At 41.9% G+C, this 16,059-nt stretch overlaps 1 protein-coding gene across 1 annotated transcript in view; it reads right to left on the reverse strand.

Moving 5' to 3' along the window:
• Positions 1-16,059, reverse strand: part of LOC136678558 (microtubule cross-linking factor 1-like) — an 86,521-nt gene that overhangs the window by 24,735 nt on the left and 45,727 nt on the right. The window contains exons 8-15 of the mRNA XM_066656602.1: positions 14,733-14,858; positions 12,429-12,647; positions 10,148-10,309; positions 7,788-7,955; positions 4,955-5,218; positions 2,537-2,857; positions 2,361-2,437; positions 11-389 (exon numbers count right to left, since the gene is read on the reverse strand). Of these exons, the coding sequence (XP_066512699.1) occupies positions 11-389; positions 2,361-2,437; positions 2,537-2,857; positions 4,955-5,218; positions 7,788-7,955; positions 10,148-10,309; positions 12,429-12,647; positions 14,733-14,858 (1,716 nt within the window). The remainder of the gene's footprint in view (positions 1-10; positions 390-2,360; positions 2,438-2,536; positions 2,858-4,954; positions 5,219-7,787; positions 7,956-10,147; positions 10,310-12,428; positions 12,648-14,732; positions 14,859-16,059) is intronic.

Below are 16,059 nucleotides of genomic sequence, written 5' to 3' on the forward strand. Positions count from 1 at the left end.
ATCCAGATGCTGCTCTCAGAGGCACCCTCTGGCAGTGCTCTGGGCTGCTCATTGTGTTTGTGGTCAAGGTAGCACTAGTGGTCAGGTACCAGGAGGCTGGCTGAAAGGCTTCTGGCGGAGGATCCGATCTGTGGGTGTCTGCTCGCTCAGCCCAGGTCTCCACCACAGCTGGGGGCAGTGCAGGGCCTGGGATGGGGCAGGAGGTGAAGGATGAAGATGGGAGGTCCCAGCCTTTACTGTTGAACTCCTCAATGTATTTGAGGTCATCGGGAGACAGAGGAGGGGTGGCCTCATCCCGTCCGTGTTCACCTGGCTTGTTTTTGTCAGGCAGGAACGGAGAGCTGTCCATCAAGCGCTGGAAGTCACTCATGGAGCACACAGACTTGGCCCTGTGGAGACAGTTTGACAACATTGACTCAGTGCAGCTACTCATAATGTTGCTGTTTCTTCTAAATGCAGAATCAATATTCTAAAGCAAGAGTGTTCCTGCTGGTATCCAGCAGTTTGGTGATTTGGTGTTCAGACTCTAGTTAATTTTATCTGTAAATTGGTAGGTCTATTCTCTGTGTGTGAAAAGGGTATTCACCCAACTACACTGGAACACCTACCTTGTATCTACACCACTTGTACACACTAACACATTCAGTGTCACTGCAGTGCTGAGAATGATCCATCACTCAAATCATACATGCTCTGTGGTGGTCCAGTGGATCAGACACAGCAGTGCTGTGAGAGTTTTTAAAGCCCTCAGTGTCACTGCTGGACTGAGAGTCCACCAACCACAAATATCTAGCCGACTGTGGGAAGCGCCCTGTGTCCACTGATGAAGCACTAGAGGACGACCAACACAGGCAAAAGAAGCAGCGACAGATGAGCTACCGCCTCTGACTTTACATCTACAAAGTGGACCAATGAGGTAGGTGTGTCTAATGCAGTGGAGAGTGGAAAGCATACTGTATCTACCAATAAACACAGCAGGTAATTTAGTATAAACAACGTGACTCGGGACAGAAGAGGGTGATATTAGTAAAAAGTGATGAGTCAGTTTTAAACTTGGAACAGAGTCTTCTCTCAGTTCACTTTGGGTTCAAGTGGAACATTAGGGAAGGATCCTTTTGTTTTCTCTTTTATTATTCTCTGCCATGTCCTGCTTAATCACAGAGAGCCCCACAAGCACTTCCTCCAGTTCGTGAGAATTCAGACGCTGCATCTCGTAAAAGTGCTGAGCACACAGAACCGAAGAGAATGCTTAGCGCTCGACTGCGCAATATGATGCAGACGCCTGACTGGCGGGGAAAAGTGCATACCAAAGAGATGAGGGAGAAAGGTCCTTCTGCCAGTGACAGTTAGGTCAGGAACAGCACATGGCCAGCTTTAATATACAAGCATTTGAAAGTTTTCAATGACCGTTTAGGCTTAACATTTAGTAACAATTAGTTTGTATATATTTCTGAAATGAGGAGTATTAATAGGTATTTTGTCACTCTTTGCTGCAGTCAAAGCCTGTATTTTGTTGGTATTATGTGGTGTTCCACTGCTCCAAAGCCCAATGCTGAGTGGTTTTATGCCCCTCAAGCAGGCGCTTGGCATTGGCGTGGTGACCTTAGCTCCTGAACGAAGGGCATTCAATAAATTCAGCTCATTTTGACCATTAGTGTTTTTGCAGTTGCTACGAAAACCAAAACATTATGTAACACAAATGTATTGATGAAAATTAAGCATTGTGCTGGGCTCGATTGTTGATCCTAAGAAACCAGTCATCTATCCCTCATCCTGGAAGAAATATCTCAGTTGAAATGGTTGTAGTTTTTTCAGGGAATTGAAAAGCAAACGCTAGATCTAATACATTTATTAAAATTAAGGGAATTACACTGAAAAACACATTTCATATGTGTTTTAATTTTAAGCCTATCCCAAGAATGTATTAAATGTATTATTACAGATGCTTTTCTATAGAGATTCTACAAGATGTGAGTGAGTAATAGGTGCTTCTTAAAATAGATGAATTCACAACCTGACGTTAGTGACAGAGTGTAGTTTTTTGTGAACTTTACAAACAATATCCTTCAAACTTCCTCACAGTTAAATAAAGCTAGCGCTAACAGACTTTGTACCAATTCACCCCACGAATAACTGAAGGCGGGCCATTATAACGAACCTGACTGAGCATTTGATCTGCTGCCTGAGATTAACTGGGCCATAGCCTTTCTGAAAGCTTTTCATACACAGTCTCCACGAAGGCTTTGAATGCAGCACCAAAAATTCAGTCACTGGAAAACAAACTACACTGTTCTGACTGATTAAAAAAGCACTTTAAAACTTGGGTGATGACTGTGTGGAGACACAAACACATAGAGTACCTGAGGAGGCTGCCACCGCTCATCTCTTCCTCAGGATAAAGTGCAGGATCTGCTCTCTCTGAGATTTCATTCAGCGCCTGTAATATAGGCCAAAGTTACAGTACACTCACTGACACTAATTCATACACGTTAAACAATGGTAGACTAATAGCGAAGCTGTTATAGTTATGTCTTACTTCATTCAAGCAGGGGAACTTCTTTTCACTCTCCAATCTGGACGGAGGGGGCATCTCAGCCTCGCTAGGTGGGTCCAGAGACAGAGCGTCCAGGAAAAGGCTCTCTGGAGGTCGATAACCCTCAGTGGGCCTGGCCTTTGCCGCCCCTCTTTCCTCTAGAGTGGCCTCTGAGTCCGAATGGGAGCGGGAAGCCATGCAGGGAGCTGCGTGAGATGAGCGAGGGGCTTTACAAGGGCTGTCCTGAGGAGAAAAAACTCGTGGGACACCACCTTCTGACAACGGTACCCCCTCGGAGTGACGGAATGGGACGTCCCGCTGCATCTAGAGGGGAATTATGAAAATGTAAAATACTGAGTCATGAGCAGTTTCACATAGCATCCAACTCAGTGCAGTATTCCTGACCTCTGTAGTATTGCATCTGTAGGATTTTTTTGCATTGAGATGCCATCATCGCTTTTGAAATACAGGCAACAGTGGTGTTAAACTATCTTTAAATTATATAGTTTTATATTTTATTGTAATTAAATAGCTGTAAAAAGTGCTGCTAAAACATGTGCTTCGATTTGTTCAGTCCTTAGGGATAATATTTTATCCAAAAGTACGTGTGAGTTTGGGTTTTTATGATTTAAAGATTAACAATCCTTAACGATATTGAAACTACACTTATAATATTGACAATTTTTTATTTATTATAATTCATGTTTAACGCTAAGCAAAAGTCAACAAAAAAATGACAAAAGAGCAGGGGATTATTTGAAATTTAATTCCAATTATATGTTACACCAAAATGCTTTAAAGGCTACGCACCAGTGATATGAAAGTGTCAAACAAATAAATACAGTGGAATTTGAGTTCCTAACTTGTGTTTATTAATAGTCGGAAAACTAATTTCTTACTAATTCAAGGAATAAGGTTTAAAAGACCGTTGGTCCCCCCCCCCAACGGTGTTGGGAAACTCTAATAGACGTCTTGCCTGTGACGTAGATGGTGGACAACAACTCTAGAAGCTGCACTTAATTTAATGCAAAATGAGGAAAAGGTGTGTTGTTTTTGGCTGCAATCATTCAATGTACAGTGGGACATCTGTGAACAAATGGCCCAAAGATCCCAAAATATCCAGAAAATGGACTAAATTTGTCAACTTTAAACGGGCACTTTGGAAAGGACCATCCGCTCACTCCGTTATCTGTAGCTCATTTCACTGGCGCTTTTCCAACAATATGGGCATGTAAGGACACCAACGAAAGGTGTTCAAGAGCCTTTGTAACATGGAGGTAAACAGGGTAAGGACACTCACTTCGCCTGTTTTAGTTGGTGTTAGTTAACGTTAGCTTGACTTGCTAAACTCGGTGTCTCAGATTATACTCGGCTACGTAGCTGCATTACGGAGGTTTATAGTGTCGGATGAATTCGAGTTCGACTTCGATCACATTTACAAGAATAACGGTACCTCTACATTTGAGTTTAGCTTATTGCTAGGCTATTGTCATGAATATTGTTGGTTATTTAGCTAGATACTGTCATAACAGTCAGTCATAACGGTGTTTTACCGCGGCGTTGTTCAGCTGTTGTCCACCAGTGACGTCACGGTCGCGTTCAAGAATTTCCGTAGCGAGCTCGGGTTTTTCAATTTAATAAAATTGTCAGTTTTAAAGCAAATTAAGCTGCTATTTTCATTTTAATTCATACTTATATATGTCAGTAACTACAATAATGTGAAATATTTATGGAGGTCCATTAAGTGGTGCTTAGCCTTTAAAACCTCTAATTTACATCTACATCTTATATTACTCAAAACACTGATTTCAAACACTCATTCATTATCTGTAACCCTTATCAAGTTCAGGGTCGTGGTGGGTCCGGAGCCTACCAAGAATCACTGGGCTAAAGGCGGGACACACCCTGGAGGTGTCGCCAGTCCTTCACAGAGCAACACACACTCACACCTATGGACACTTTCGAGTCGCCAGTCCACCTACCAACACGTGATTTTGGACCGTGGGAGGAAACCGGAGCTGATTTCAAACATTTGAATGCTAATTTACTTCTGAAAAGACATATTATATATGACAGTATCCAATGCCAGGTATTGAAATCTGGCTCATAGCACAAGAGAATACCAGACAGACAGATCTGAATCTGTCAGAATAATATGATAAATGTTATAACAAATCTGTCCTGAAATAGCACACGGTCACACTGCTGGTAGCTGAGTGTTAGAGGACATTTGATTGCGATGCCCTACTCTTATAAGGTGAGATTTAATTAAGAAATTTAAGATCAGTATCTGTATTGGCTGAAACTGAAGGTTTCAATATCGTTATCAACATAGTGCCCTCTCTATACTTTGTTATCAAGGTGTTTGAATAACAGTCCTGGGACTTTCATGTGCTTAGATCACGACCTATGCCTGCTGACCTTGTCCATTTTGCGACGGAGGTCTCGGACACTGCGATCCCATTCCTGCCGCTCCCTCTCAAATCTCTCAAGGAGTTCACTCCTCTCTCGGCTCCAGCGCAGCTCTCCGTGCTGCAGCTTCCAGCGCAGCTCCAGAGCCAAGCTGTGGCTGTCAGCGAGGAGCTTCTGCTGCTCCTCTCTCTCCCTTTCTCGATCCCCATCTCTCTCTTGCCTGGACGAATCCCCCCCACTTGATGACACCGGTGCTCCTTTAGACTCTTCCAGCTACCAGGAGGAACAAATACACACACACACACACACACAAAAAGAGATAAGTACAAAAAAGAGATAAGCATTTTTCTTGCATCATTCTTACCTCCCGGTTACAGATTTCTTAGCAGTCTAATATCCTTTAATAAGTCATGCTCTTTCCAAATTTTAATTGCACGCTAATGGGGATCTGCAGAGATAAATGAAACATGAGATAAAACTCTAGTTGTTTCGTTTTTACAAGGGAACAGCCTGGAATTTTCAAACACATGGATGGCCTTGGGATCTCCCACTGAACAAGTTACAAAGTTCCAGTCTGATGTTCTTCTTTCATTTTGCGTTTTCTCTAAAACCTTGTGAGAAGTGGTTGGCGGCCCGGTGGCTTAGTGGTGAGTACGTTCACCTTTCAGCGCTGGGCTCTTGGGTTCCAGTCCAATCTGGGTGGAGTTTCCATGTTCTCCCTGTGTCTGTGTGGGTTTCCTCCGGGATCTCTGGGATCTCTAGGATCTCTGGTTTCCTCCCACAATCCAGAAACATGGAGGTTAGGTGAACCGGCTTCTCTAATAACTGTCCTGGTTTGTGAATGAATGTCTGTATGTGTGAGTCAATGTGTGTGTGCCCAGATATGGAGTGGCGCTCTGTCCTGGGTGAAACCCTAGTGCCGGATGTAGTCCTCCAGGTGGACGGTCCTGGACGAGAGTATGTTGTGCGCGTTTTGCTGCCACTTCTCGCCAGTGTGTGTGTGTGTGTGTGTGTGTGGATTTAATGTTGTGTTGATTGTAAAGCGTCCTTGGGATCCTAGAAAGCCACTATATAAGTGTAATGTTAAATAAGTAAATAAAGTAAATAAAGAGGTTGCTATTATTCATGAAATGTCAAGCCACATGTTACATTTTAACCTCTTAACCTTGGGAAGTAACAGGGCACATGTAAAAAGGGTAACTACGTCCATTACAGTTACAGGGAAAAAATACAAAACAAGATCAGTGAGATGGAAAGAGGCTCACAGTGTTTGTGACGTTTGAGTCAAGCACATGCTCACTTTTAATAGACTATGACTTTGTTTGAAAGCCAAGCCTCATAAATATAGCCAGCTATTAATGGAAGTCCCCTTACTGCTGATGAGCAAAAGCTTCCAGAATCATGTTAAACACAGAAAAAGAAGGAAAAATAGTTAAAGGCTACAAACCTGTAGCTTAAAATATTGTAAATATTTACATTTTATATTTAAATATAGGATTATTATTTATATATGTGTAGTCAAAACCACCATGCTATAAATCTCTATATTAATGCAGGATTTAAAAGCTTTGGTTAAAACAGTGGTCCCTAATTGTGGTTATTTTATGAATTTTTTAGTGTCTGTGTTCTACAGAGTGGGCCATTTATATGGATACATCTTAATAAAATGGGAATGGTTGGTGATGTTAACTTCCTGTTTGTGGCAGGAGGGGGGAAACTTTTCAAGATGGGTGGTGACCATGGCGGCCATTTTGAAGTTGGCCATTTTTGATCCAACTTTTGTTTTTTTTCAATGGGAAGAGGGTCATGTGACAGATCAAACTTATTGGGAATTTCACAAGAAAAACAACTGTCTGTGCTTGGTTTTAACGTAACTTTATTCTTTCATGAGTTATTTACACGTTTCTGACCACTTATAAAATGTGTTCAAAGTGCTGCTCATTGTGTTGGATTGTCAATGCAACCCTCTTCTCCCACTCTTCACACACTGATAACAACACCGCAGGAGAAATGCTAGCACATGCTTCCAGTATCCGTAGTTTCAGGGGCTGCACAATTGCCTTCAGATGACCCCAAAGATAAAAGTCTAAGGAGGTCAGATCGGGAGACCTTGGGGGCCATTCAACTGGCCCACGACCACCAATCCACTTTCCAGGAAACTGTTCATCTAGGAATGCTCGGACCTGACACCCATAATGTGGTGGTGCACCATCCTGCTGGAAAAACTCAGGGAATGTGCCAGCTTCAGTGCATAAAGAGGGAAACACATCATCATGTAGCAATTTCGCATATCCAGTGGCCTTGAGGTTTCCATTGATGAAGAATGTCCCCACTATCTTTGTACCCCATATACCACACCATACCTTCAAGCGGTTTCTTGTGAAATTCCCAATAAGTTTGATGTGTCACATGACCCTCTTCCCATTGAAAAAACAAAAGTTGGATCCAAAATGGCCGACTTCAAAATGGTCACCACCCATCTTGTAAAGTTTCCCCCCTTCCATATACTAATGTGCCACAAACAAGAAGTTAATATCACCAACCATTCCCATTTTATTAAGGTGTTTCCATATAAAAGGCCCACCCTGTATTTAACCACTACAGCTCAAATACCAATTTGAATACTGCTGCGAAAAGACTCTTGTTTTGGAAGCCATTGAATGATACAGGTAGAGAAAGGGAGGGTCATTCTACACCTAACCACACCCCCCACAACAGTAACGGATAATGCTGTCCTGGTTGAGGATCATTGAATAGTTCAGGGATAAACGAGTGGAATCTCAAGCGGATAGAGCCAATGCTGCCACTTCGTGTATGAAACGGCTCAGTTGTGGTTGTGTACCTCTATCATTCGACTCCTCATCTCAACGCGGTGTATCTCCCAGGCCGCTCTCTCACTGGCCAGTGTCTGCTGCAGCTGACAGCGTCTCTGAGCCTCCTCCCTCAGCTCTGCCCTCAGCTCCTCCAGCAGGGAGCGGAGGGCATGCAGTACCCGCCTGCTGTCCCCCACCTGAGGGATCAGAGGGAGAAGACAAGGGTAGGAAAAGACTGATTAGGTTCTAATAATACATATTTAATTTTCCCTCACGGTTTTATTTTTATTTTTCTGTGTTAAATTCAGCGAAAATAATGCTCTCTATGAGCAGGTCTCTCAGTACAGTACTGTGAGCTTGTGAGTAAGTAAAGACTAATATCATGCGCACGAGTGTGTGTGCATGTGTGTGAAGAAGAGAAGGTGTGGGAGCCAGGAGGTTAATCAGAATACAATACAATACTTTACATCACCTCTCCTGTGGTATTTAATTAACACCACTCAAACATCTTACAGCCCACCAAGCACTAGCTGCAGACATAGTTGTCCACTCTTGTATGTTCTGAAGTGTCGGTGAGAGTTCTTATCAGCCTGCTTCTGCTCTATCCAACATTGTGAGCTCTCTCCTTGCTGAGAATGCATTACAGTGCAGAATAAAAACAAAAGCAAAGGAGCCAAGATGGTACACAGACTGCTACTCTACTTTGCAGAGACGAAGCGTTACTATATATACATTTTAGGGCCTGAATGATACATTGGTTGGCCAATAACATCAACTGATATTGGAGACCTGAATTAACTTTGTTGTTTTGTAAATATATGCTTATTCTGAGATGGGTGCTTGCATAACATCTCCAGAAAATACAGAATTAAAGTTATTTAAGACTAGGGATGTTGTAATGTGCTCAAAAAACCATCTTATATAAGTCCTACAGTCATGCTTGTGGTATAAATGGAGCAGGCAACAAAGGCCTAGTCCTTTACATACACCAAGAGATAATTCAGTAGTTTAATACAATGATCCTCAATGAACGATTGCAAAGATGGTAGGTATTTCACACTCTGAGGTGCTGTTTCACACTCTATGGGGACGTATTAGAGCTCATGACATGAGTATCTTGCACATATGTAAAAGCATCTGTGTCGGTACATTTTAGAGTAACATGCTGCGTTCTAGACGTGTTTTCTGGGATGTTCATACATGTGTCAGCATGACAACACCCAGCATGAGTTACAATAGCATAGCTGTGTAATCAGTGAATGTGAGTACTACATTGATACATACCCAGTAAACAAGGAACGTCCCTGGATGTTCAAAATAGGTCTAAAAGTAGTCTGTCCGTCAAGGACATATTTTAAACGTCAATGGACGTCAAAAATCCATCTTAATAAATTAGTTAAGTGGTGACCAATTGATAACGTCAGTGGACGTCCAAAACTTGTTTTATACAAGTAATTTATTTCGGGACGAATTAATAACGTCAATGGACGTCCAAAATACGTCTAATAGTCTTTTATCAATGTCTGTGTTTGGACGTCTTTTCAACTTTCATTTTCAACCTTAAGAGAACGTTGATTAGACGGCAGTCATTACGTTATTTCAACGTTGAATCAACGGCTAATTGTTTACTGGGCAATGTGCAAATTATAACAACGAAAGCCCTGTTATGTAGTGGAAGAATTGCAAATTTTGAAATTGGCTCATCTGGTGTCCTACCTTTTGCAGGCATCAACTTATAATGAGCATATACCGTATTTACAAACAAGAGCTCATTATCAAAAAGAGAAGATGATTAAACATTTGACATGCGGTTTAGAGACCGTTTATGTAGCTGAATGTTCTTATAAATAACTACAAATTAGATAATATAAGACCAAAAAGACCTTTCTGACATAAGTGACATAACAATTCTGCATTTCAAAATGTATAAAAGGAAGCTGTACACAAAACATAGCACTTAGGCCTAATGAATAATGGATGGGGACAGAGTGAGTGTTTTCTGCTTCTACCCAAACAAGGCTGTGGACTGCGGGAGCTAGGACACTCAAACCTTTTTCTAAAAAAATGTCCCCAGCCACTAGTTTTTTCTTCCATATGTTTACCCAACACTCTCCATTACTTTTATTGAAAAGCATAAACAAAGGAAGGAAGACATGGCAAGAAAGTAAAATGTGAGTGATCTTATTTTTCTGTATTTTATCGGTATTCTCTAATTCCAAGATTCACCAATGAAAAACAAGTCCATTATGGTTGCATATCTAGTGGTAGCCAATGGGCCAGGTTTGCATTAGTCCAGAACGAGATGTATATAATTATCCTTCTTAAATAGCATCACAGCTTGGAATCTTGCCTAGGTCACAGTAATATGTAAGATACTATTGTACGGTACCTGTTTCTGATACTGGAATCTTTCTGGAGAGGGCAGGAGTGATCCAGGCTCAGGATGGTCTCCCCATGTAGGCTGAGGACACACTTTCTCCTCCCGCTCTGTTTCTCCTTCTCCATGTTCTACCATCATCCCCACTTCTGGAATATTCTCCAACCGCTCAAACTGGTCAACAGGATGAGAGCATTTAATAATTCACCTCTGACAGTACAGTAACGTTTATGAGACTAAATAAAACTCACATAGACTTTTCATGTACATATACTAGGGTGACCAGACGTCCTCTTTTACCCGGACATGTCCTCTTTTTTAGACTTAAAAACGTCCGGGATTTTGTTTTTCTAGAGCTTACATAGAACTTCGAGAAGTTTCGTTCACAAACTAGTCCCGCCCTCCCCTACTCCGATTGGTTCGCTTGAGTGAGAAGGGGGCGTGGTGAAGTAGCATAAAATCTTCTGATTGGACGTCTGACTGTAGCGCTACCATTATTGGTCGATATCCTTCTCTGTAAACATTTAATTGGTCAGTCTGCACGTCAGTAGTCCTTGTTTACGTCAGGCAAAGCTCATGTACATACCCCACCCCCCACGAGGCGTGTCCTCTTTTTCACCATCTCAGATCTGGTCACCCTAACATATACACATGTATATAAAGGGTTAATTAAACATGCACCAACTGGCTTAAGGACTTTGTTAAATTAGCTGACATTAGGTCATGTGACATTAGGTCATCTGGCTTAATCCTAGTCGCTGTTCGTGCACCACTTCCCAAGTGAGGTAATAGGCAGGAGAAGAAGCCAGGGCTTCAACATGGAAATTGAAGCTTGGAGCCAGCCCCAAGCCTCACAGACTTTTTATAACAACTGAATCTTTAGCTCTGCGTATGTCACAGTGATACATTGCTGAAGATGTGGCCAGAGTGTAAGGTCAGATTCGTTGAAATGCTGAACAAAAACAACAATTCATTAATGCAAAGCTCAGTTACGTTCTCCTAATGATTTATGAGGTAGCTACAAGCCAGTTCACTGAGATACTTTGCATCACAAAAGGAAATACAAAGTTTGGAAAAAATATTTAGAAACATTTATGTAGGTACTGTATGTGTCAGTTGTCATGAATGGCAGCATACCCTTATCAACAGTTCCCTTCTGCACTTTACTATAAAGACTGTATACATGCTTTTAGAATCGGTAAATAAATCTGCAATCGTCATCCCAAAATGGATGCCACTGTTGAGTGTATATGAGTAAAGTCAATACGTGAGACAGTTCACAGTAATCATAGTGGTCTGTTTGCATGCCTCATGCAGCTATGATATAAATCACTGGTACATAAACAACCCCATACAACCCCAGCCGTTCAATTCCGCAAATTCCCTTCCAGCTCAATGACTCCAAACATTATTGATTTGCTTCATGAAACCTCATAGGGATGTGAGAAATGAACATTTGTTTATAGGGGAACACTACAGCTGCCAGGCCCAATAGGCTGTGAAATTAGAACATCATGCAAGATGCGCTATCACAAAATGTTGATTGTTCATTATGTAATCTAATCAACTACAAACTGACTAGGGTCAAAATTAAATCAGTAAATCTTTTCTAACTTAAAAACTGTTTTTCGGCATCTTTGGTGGAAATCCACAGCCTACTCCTTTAGTGCATTTAAGCTGCTCTCATATCACTTTTCATATTCATGCTACTATTTGTAGCCGTTTTAGCTTAAACTCGCCATCAATTAAAGGCCAAATCCCATCCATCAGAACTGAACAGGCTCGACTGATATTGCTAAATTTGGAGCCAGAACACTTTCTTCCAAAACTTGAAGATAATTAGTGAATTCAGGTGCTTTAAAATGCACCCGTCTTGGACACACGTTCAACAGTGCGTTAAGATCCTATAAATGTGATGCAGAATTGAAATAGACGCTCTGGAACACTCGGGATTAAGGTCATCATACTCAATGCCAATTTGATTCTAAAATAGAGGGGATAAATCCCTCACAGCTTTAGGCTGTGGAAAAATGGAGTTCTCTGTAGAGATGGAGCTCCATCCAGTTCCTTCAGGATGAGATGGAGTGGTGTGGAACCTCACTAATGTTCTCGCGGTTGAATGTATGTTCCTACATTTAGTGTAAATCCTGCCAAAAATAGTAGAGGCAATAAAATGAATATGTCATTTATAAGAAAAATGATAGTTTCCTCTACATATAAACTAGCAATGTGGACTGGGCTCCTTCAACATCTCCAGAAGACATTTGTGATTTGATTCTCCACTGAGCCTCACCTCAGCATGAGTCCCCTCCTCGGCAATGTCGGTCTTGCGGCCAAGCCTCCAGTGCATGAGGATCCAGCGGAGCTTCATGTAGACTATGATGGTGTTTTGCCGGAACAGACGTACTTCCTGCTGTAATAGAGCTCTTTCCTGAGGCCACGCCAGCTCGTGTGATTGCAGCCCTTGCAGCTCCAGACCACGCCGAGCTTCCAAACGTCTCCTTTCCTCCTCCTCCAGAGACAGTGTGAGTGAAAGAAAGAAAGAAATATGGATACGGGAATAGATGAGAGTCAATTTCAAAGCCATTTAAATGTACAGAAACAAATGGATGTGAATTACAATACCGAAATTCATCAGAGACATGTAAAGGGAGAGCCACTGTACCTCTATCACCTGCCATTAACGCAACGTCATTGGAGAGTTCAACAGGCTTTGAGGAGAACACCAGTTGTTAAAAGTGTTTTGTTAACTAATAGACAACTGTGTTGGTGTCAGGGAGAGAAGAGAGAGTGAGGCCTTTTACACTGATCTGAGTTTAATTTGGGGGTCTCTTACAAAAGAGAAGTGAGCTTTTTCTACTCACAGGAAAAACACACATTTAATATAATTTAATAATTTAATATTATTTTGCAGTGAAACATTGTACTGCTTTCTAATAGAGCTCATTTATGTAGGGCAATATTTTTAGTGTCAAGCAACACCAATTCATCATGACTCCACCTGGCCTTGAGGAGTACTTTAAAAAGTTCCTTTCACATTTGTCAGAAGCGTGAACTCAGTCATATGATCTCCTTACTACAGTTCCAAAGACAAAATATAGCCACAGAGCGAGGGCGTGTAGGTCAGTGATATTTAATATTACACTTTGTTGCACAATGCAAGGTTTGACCTTGTGCCCTTGCAGCTATGGATCTGACGTGACGTATCATTGCACTACAACTTCAGGTGAGTAAATATGGCAAATTTGGACAAAAGTCCCAGCACCCTTGCTCTGAAAAGGGAGATTTAAGATCTCATTAAACATTTATCACACTATAAAAATGGGGCAAAACGACTGATATAATATTTAGTGTGTTTTTTCAAGAGCACAGCTGGAAGTTAAAACAGGTTTACTGTTTATAAACAAGGATCTCCATATGATTAGTGGAAATGAACATTCACGTATGTTTACGTTCATATTCATATTCATTCATTCTGAAACCATTTCCAGTTCAGGGTCATGGTGGGTCCAGAGCCTACATAGAATCACTGGGTGCAAGGCATAAACCAACCTTGGAGGGGGCGCCAGTCCTTCATAGAGCGACACACACACTCGCACATTCACTCACACACTCACACCTATGGACACTTTTGAGTTGCCAATCTACCTACCAACTTGTGTTTTTGGACTATGGGGGGAAACCTGGACACCCGGAGGAAACCCACACGGACACAGGGAGAACACACAACACTCCTCACAGACAGTCACCCGGAGGAAACCCACGCAGACACAGGGAGAACACACCACACTCCTCACAGACAGTCAACCGGAGGAAACCCACGCAGACACAAGGAGAACACACCACACTCCTCACAGACAGTCACCCGGAGGAAACCCACGCAGACACAGGGAGAACACACCACACTCCTCACAGACAGTCACCCGGAGGAAACCCACTCGGACACAGGGAGAACACACCACACTCCTCACAGACAGTCACCTGGAAGAAACCCATGCAGACACAGGGAGAACACACCACACTCCTCACAGACAGTCACCCGGAGGAAACCCACGCAGACACAGGGAGAACACACCACACTCCTCACAGACAGTCACCCGGAGTGGGTCTTGAATCCCTGGAGCTGTGTGAATGCGACATTACGTGTGCTACGCCACAGTGCCGCCCCATATTCATATTCTTAAATTTATATTCAGCTACTTTTCAATTGTTAACATGGGCGAAATATAGAAGTACAACAACTCCTCCATTTTTACAAGGTTTTTCATAGGTTTACACTCAAAGAAATGATGTCCACTCTTAGTTTGTTAGTTTGTAAGAACAATTAGGCAGTCAGTATAACATCATTGATGTGGAGTTACCATATATGATTAGATATACACAGTTCATTGATAACACAGTGTGTGCTCGGGGTCGGTCTGAAAATCACTTTACCACTATTTCCATACCCGATGGCTTTCATTTAAATGATCTGAAATAAGATCTACAGAATAAAGCAGCTCTTCAGCTGAACATCATCGCACTGTAATTACAGCTGCTTATCCGTGGATGACCTTGTGGAAGTTGTGGAATATGCAGTTAATGCGGGTCGTCCTACCTGAGTGATGGAGGACGATAAGATCTCTCTCTCCTCCTGTCCAGCTCTCAGCCTCCTCTCTGGGTCCAGACAGAACTGCACCTCCCTGGCAGAGGTCCCCATGTCTGGCAGGCTCGGGTCCCGGAGCTGAACCCATGACAACACAGACACACATCTCATATTAGGTTCTAGACATGATAATTTAACAACATGAATTCATTCTGTATTAGCGGAAAAACACCTCTGACTGTTAAATTATTTACAAGCCTGTTACATAATCAATCATTTTATATCTGCTGTTTTATTACATTACATTGTTAATATTAGTATGAAGCACTATTAAATATCAGCTAAACACTTTCCCTTTTCTCAAAATATAGCTGTAGTACAAGTGTAGTGTCCAACGTTGGTTAGTTTAGTTTGTCAGTGGATAATGAATGCTATATTACTAACTACATTAGCTATTCCAGTACATTAATTCATTCATTCATTCATTAGCTGCAATCCTTATCCAATTCAGGGTCACGGTGGGTCCAGAGCCTACCCGGATTCACTGGGCGCAAGACAGGAACATACCCTGGAGGGTGCGCCAGTCCTTCACAGGGCAACACACACACACTCACACATTCACTCACACACTCACGGACACTTTCAAGTCGCCAATCCACCTACCAACGTGTGTTTTCGGACTGTGGGAGGAAACCGGAGCAAAGTAAAACATGATATGCTAATTTAATATCAAACAAATGTATGTATTTAATTACTTACATTAATATAATAATACAATACCATTAGATCTAATATAGAGTGTTTCTACACCTTATCTCCGTCTAAAATTACAGGCCATTCTCAACCAAATGGAAGGGCATGCTGTGAGTGATATTTTAAAATAAAATCACAAAAAGTGCTTGCAGTAAGTGCATCAGCAAATAATGACAGTCGGTGCTGTGCTAATTCTCACTGTGCCTCACATCTAAACCTGCACATTCATTTTTCCTTCTTTTGAAATGAACATAGAAGTAAGCAGCCCATGGCCTGGTTCTTAGCAGCAGCTCTGTGGGGAGCTCGTGTCCTAATAAAATCCTCTCAGGATCCCCAATGTCAGACGCAAACAGACGGAAATGCAGAAGAGCTAATTCGACATGCCAGTCCAATCCTACAGCCGTGAAACCAGCTTTGATTCTGCTCTCTATAAAAACATACTTCATTCTTCATCATTCTTTACTTTCTATTTTGTGAAACTCTGTGGAAATATTGCAGACAATCATAACGTCCTATTACTTAGACGAAGTAGCACTTCAATATGTATTCAACAGCTGTTAAACTGTACTAAAACACTGTCTCAAGA

Source organism: Hoplias malabaricus, chromosome Y, assembly GCF_029633855.1.
Source record: "Hoplias malabaricus isolate fHopMal1 chromosome Y, fHopMal1.hap1, whole genome shotgun sequence".
Taxonomy (NCBI): Eukaryota; Metazoa; Chordata; class Actinopteri; order Characiformes; family Erythrinidae; genus Hoplias; species Hoplias malabaricus.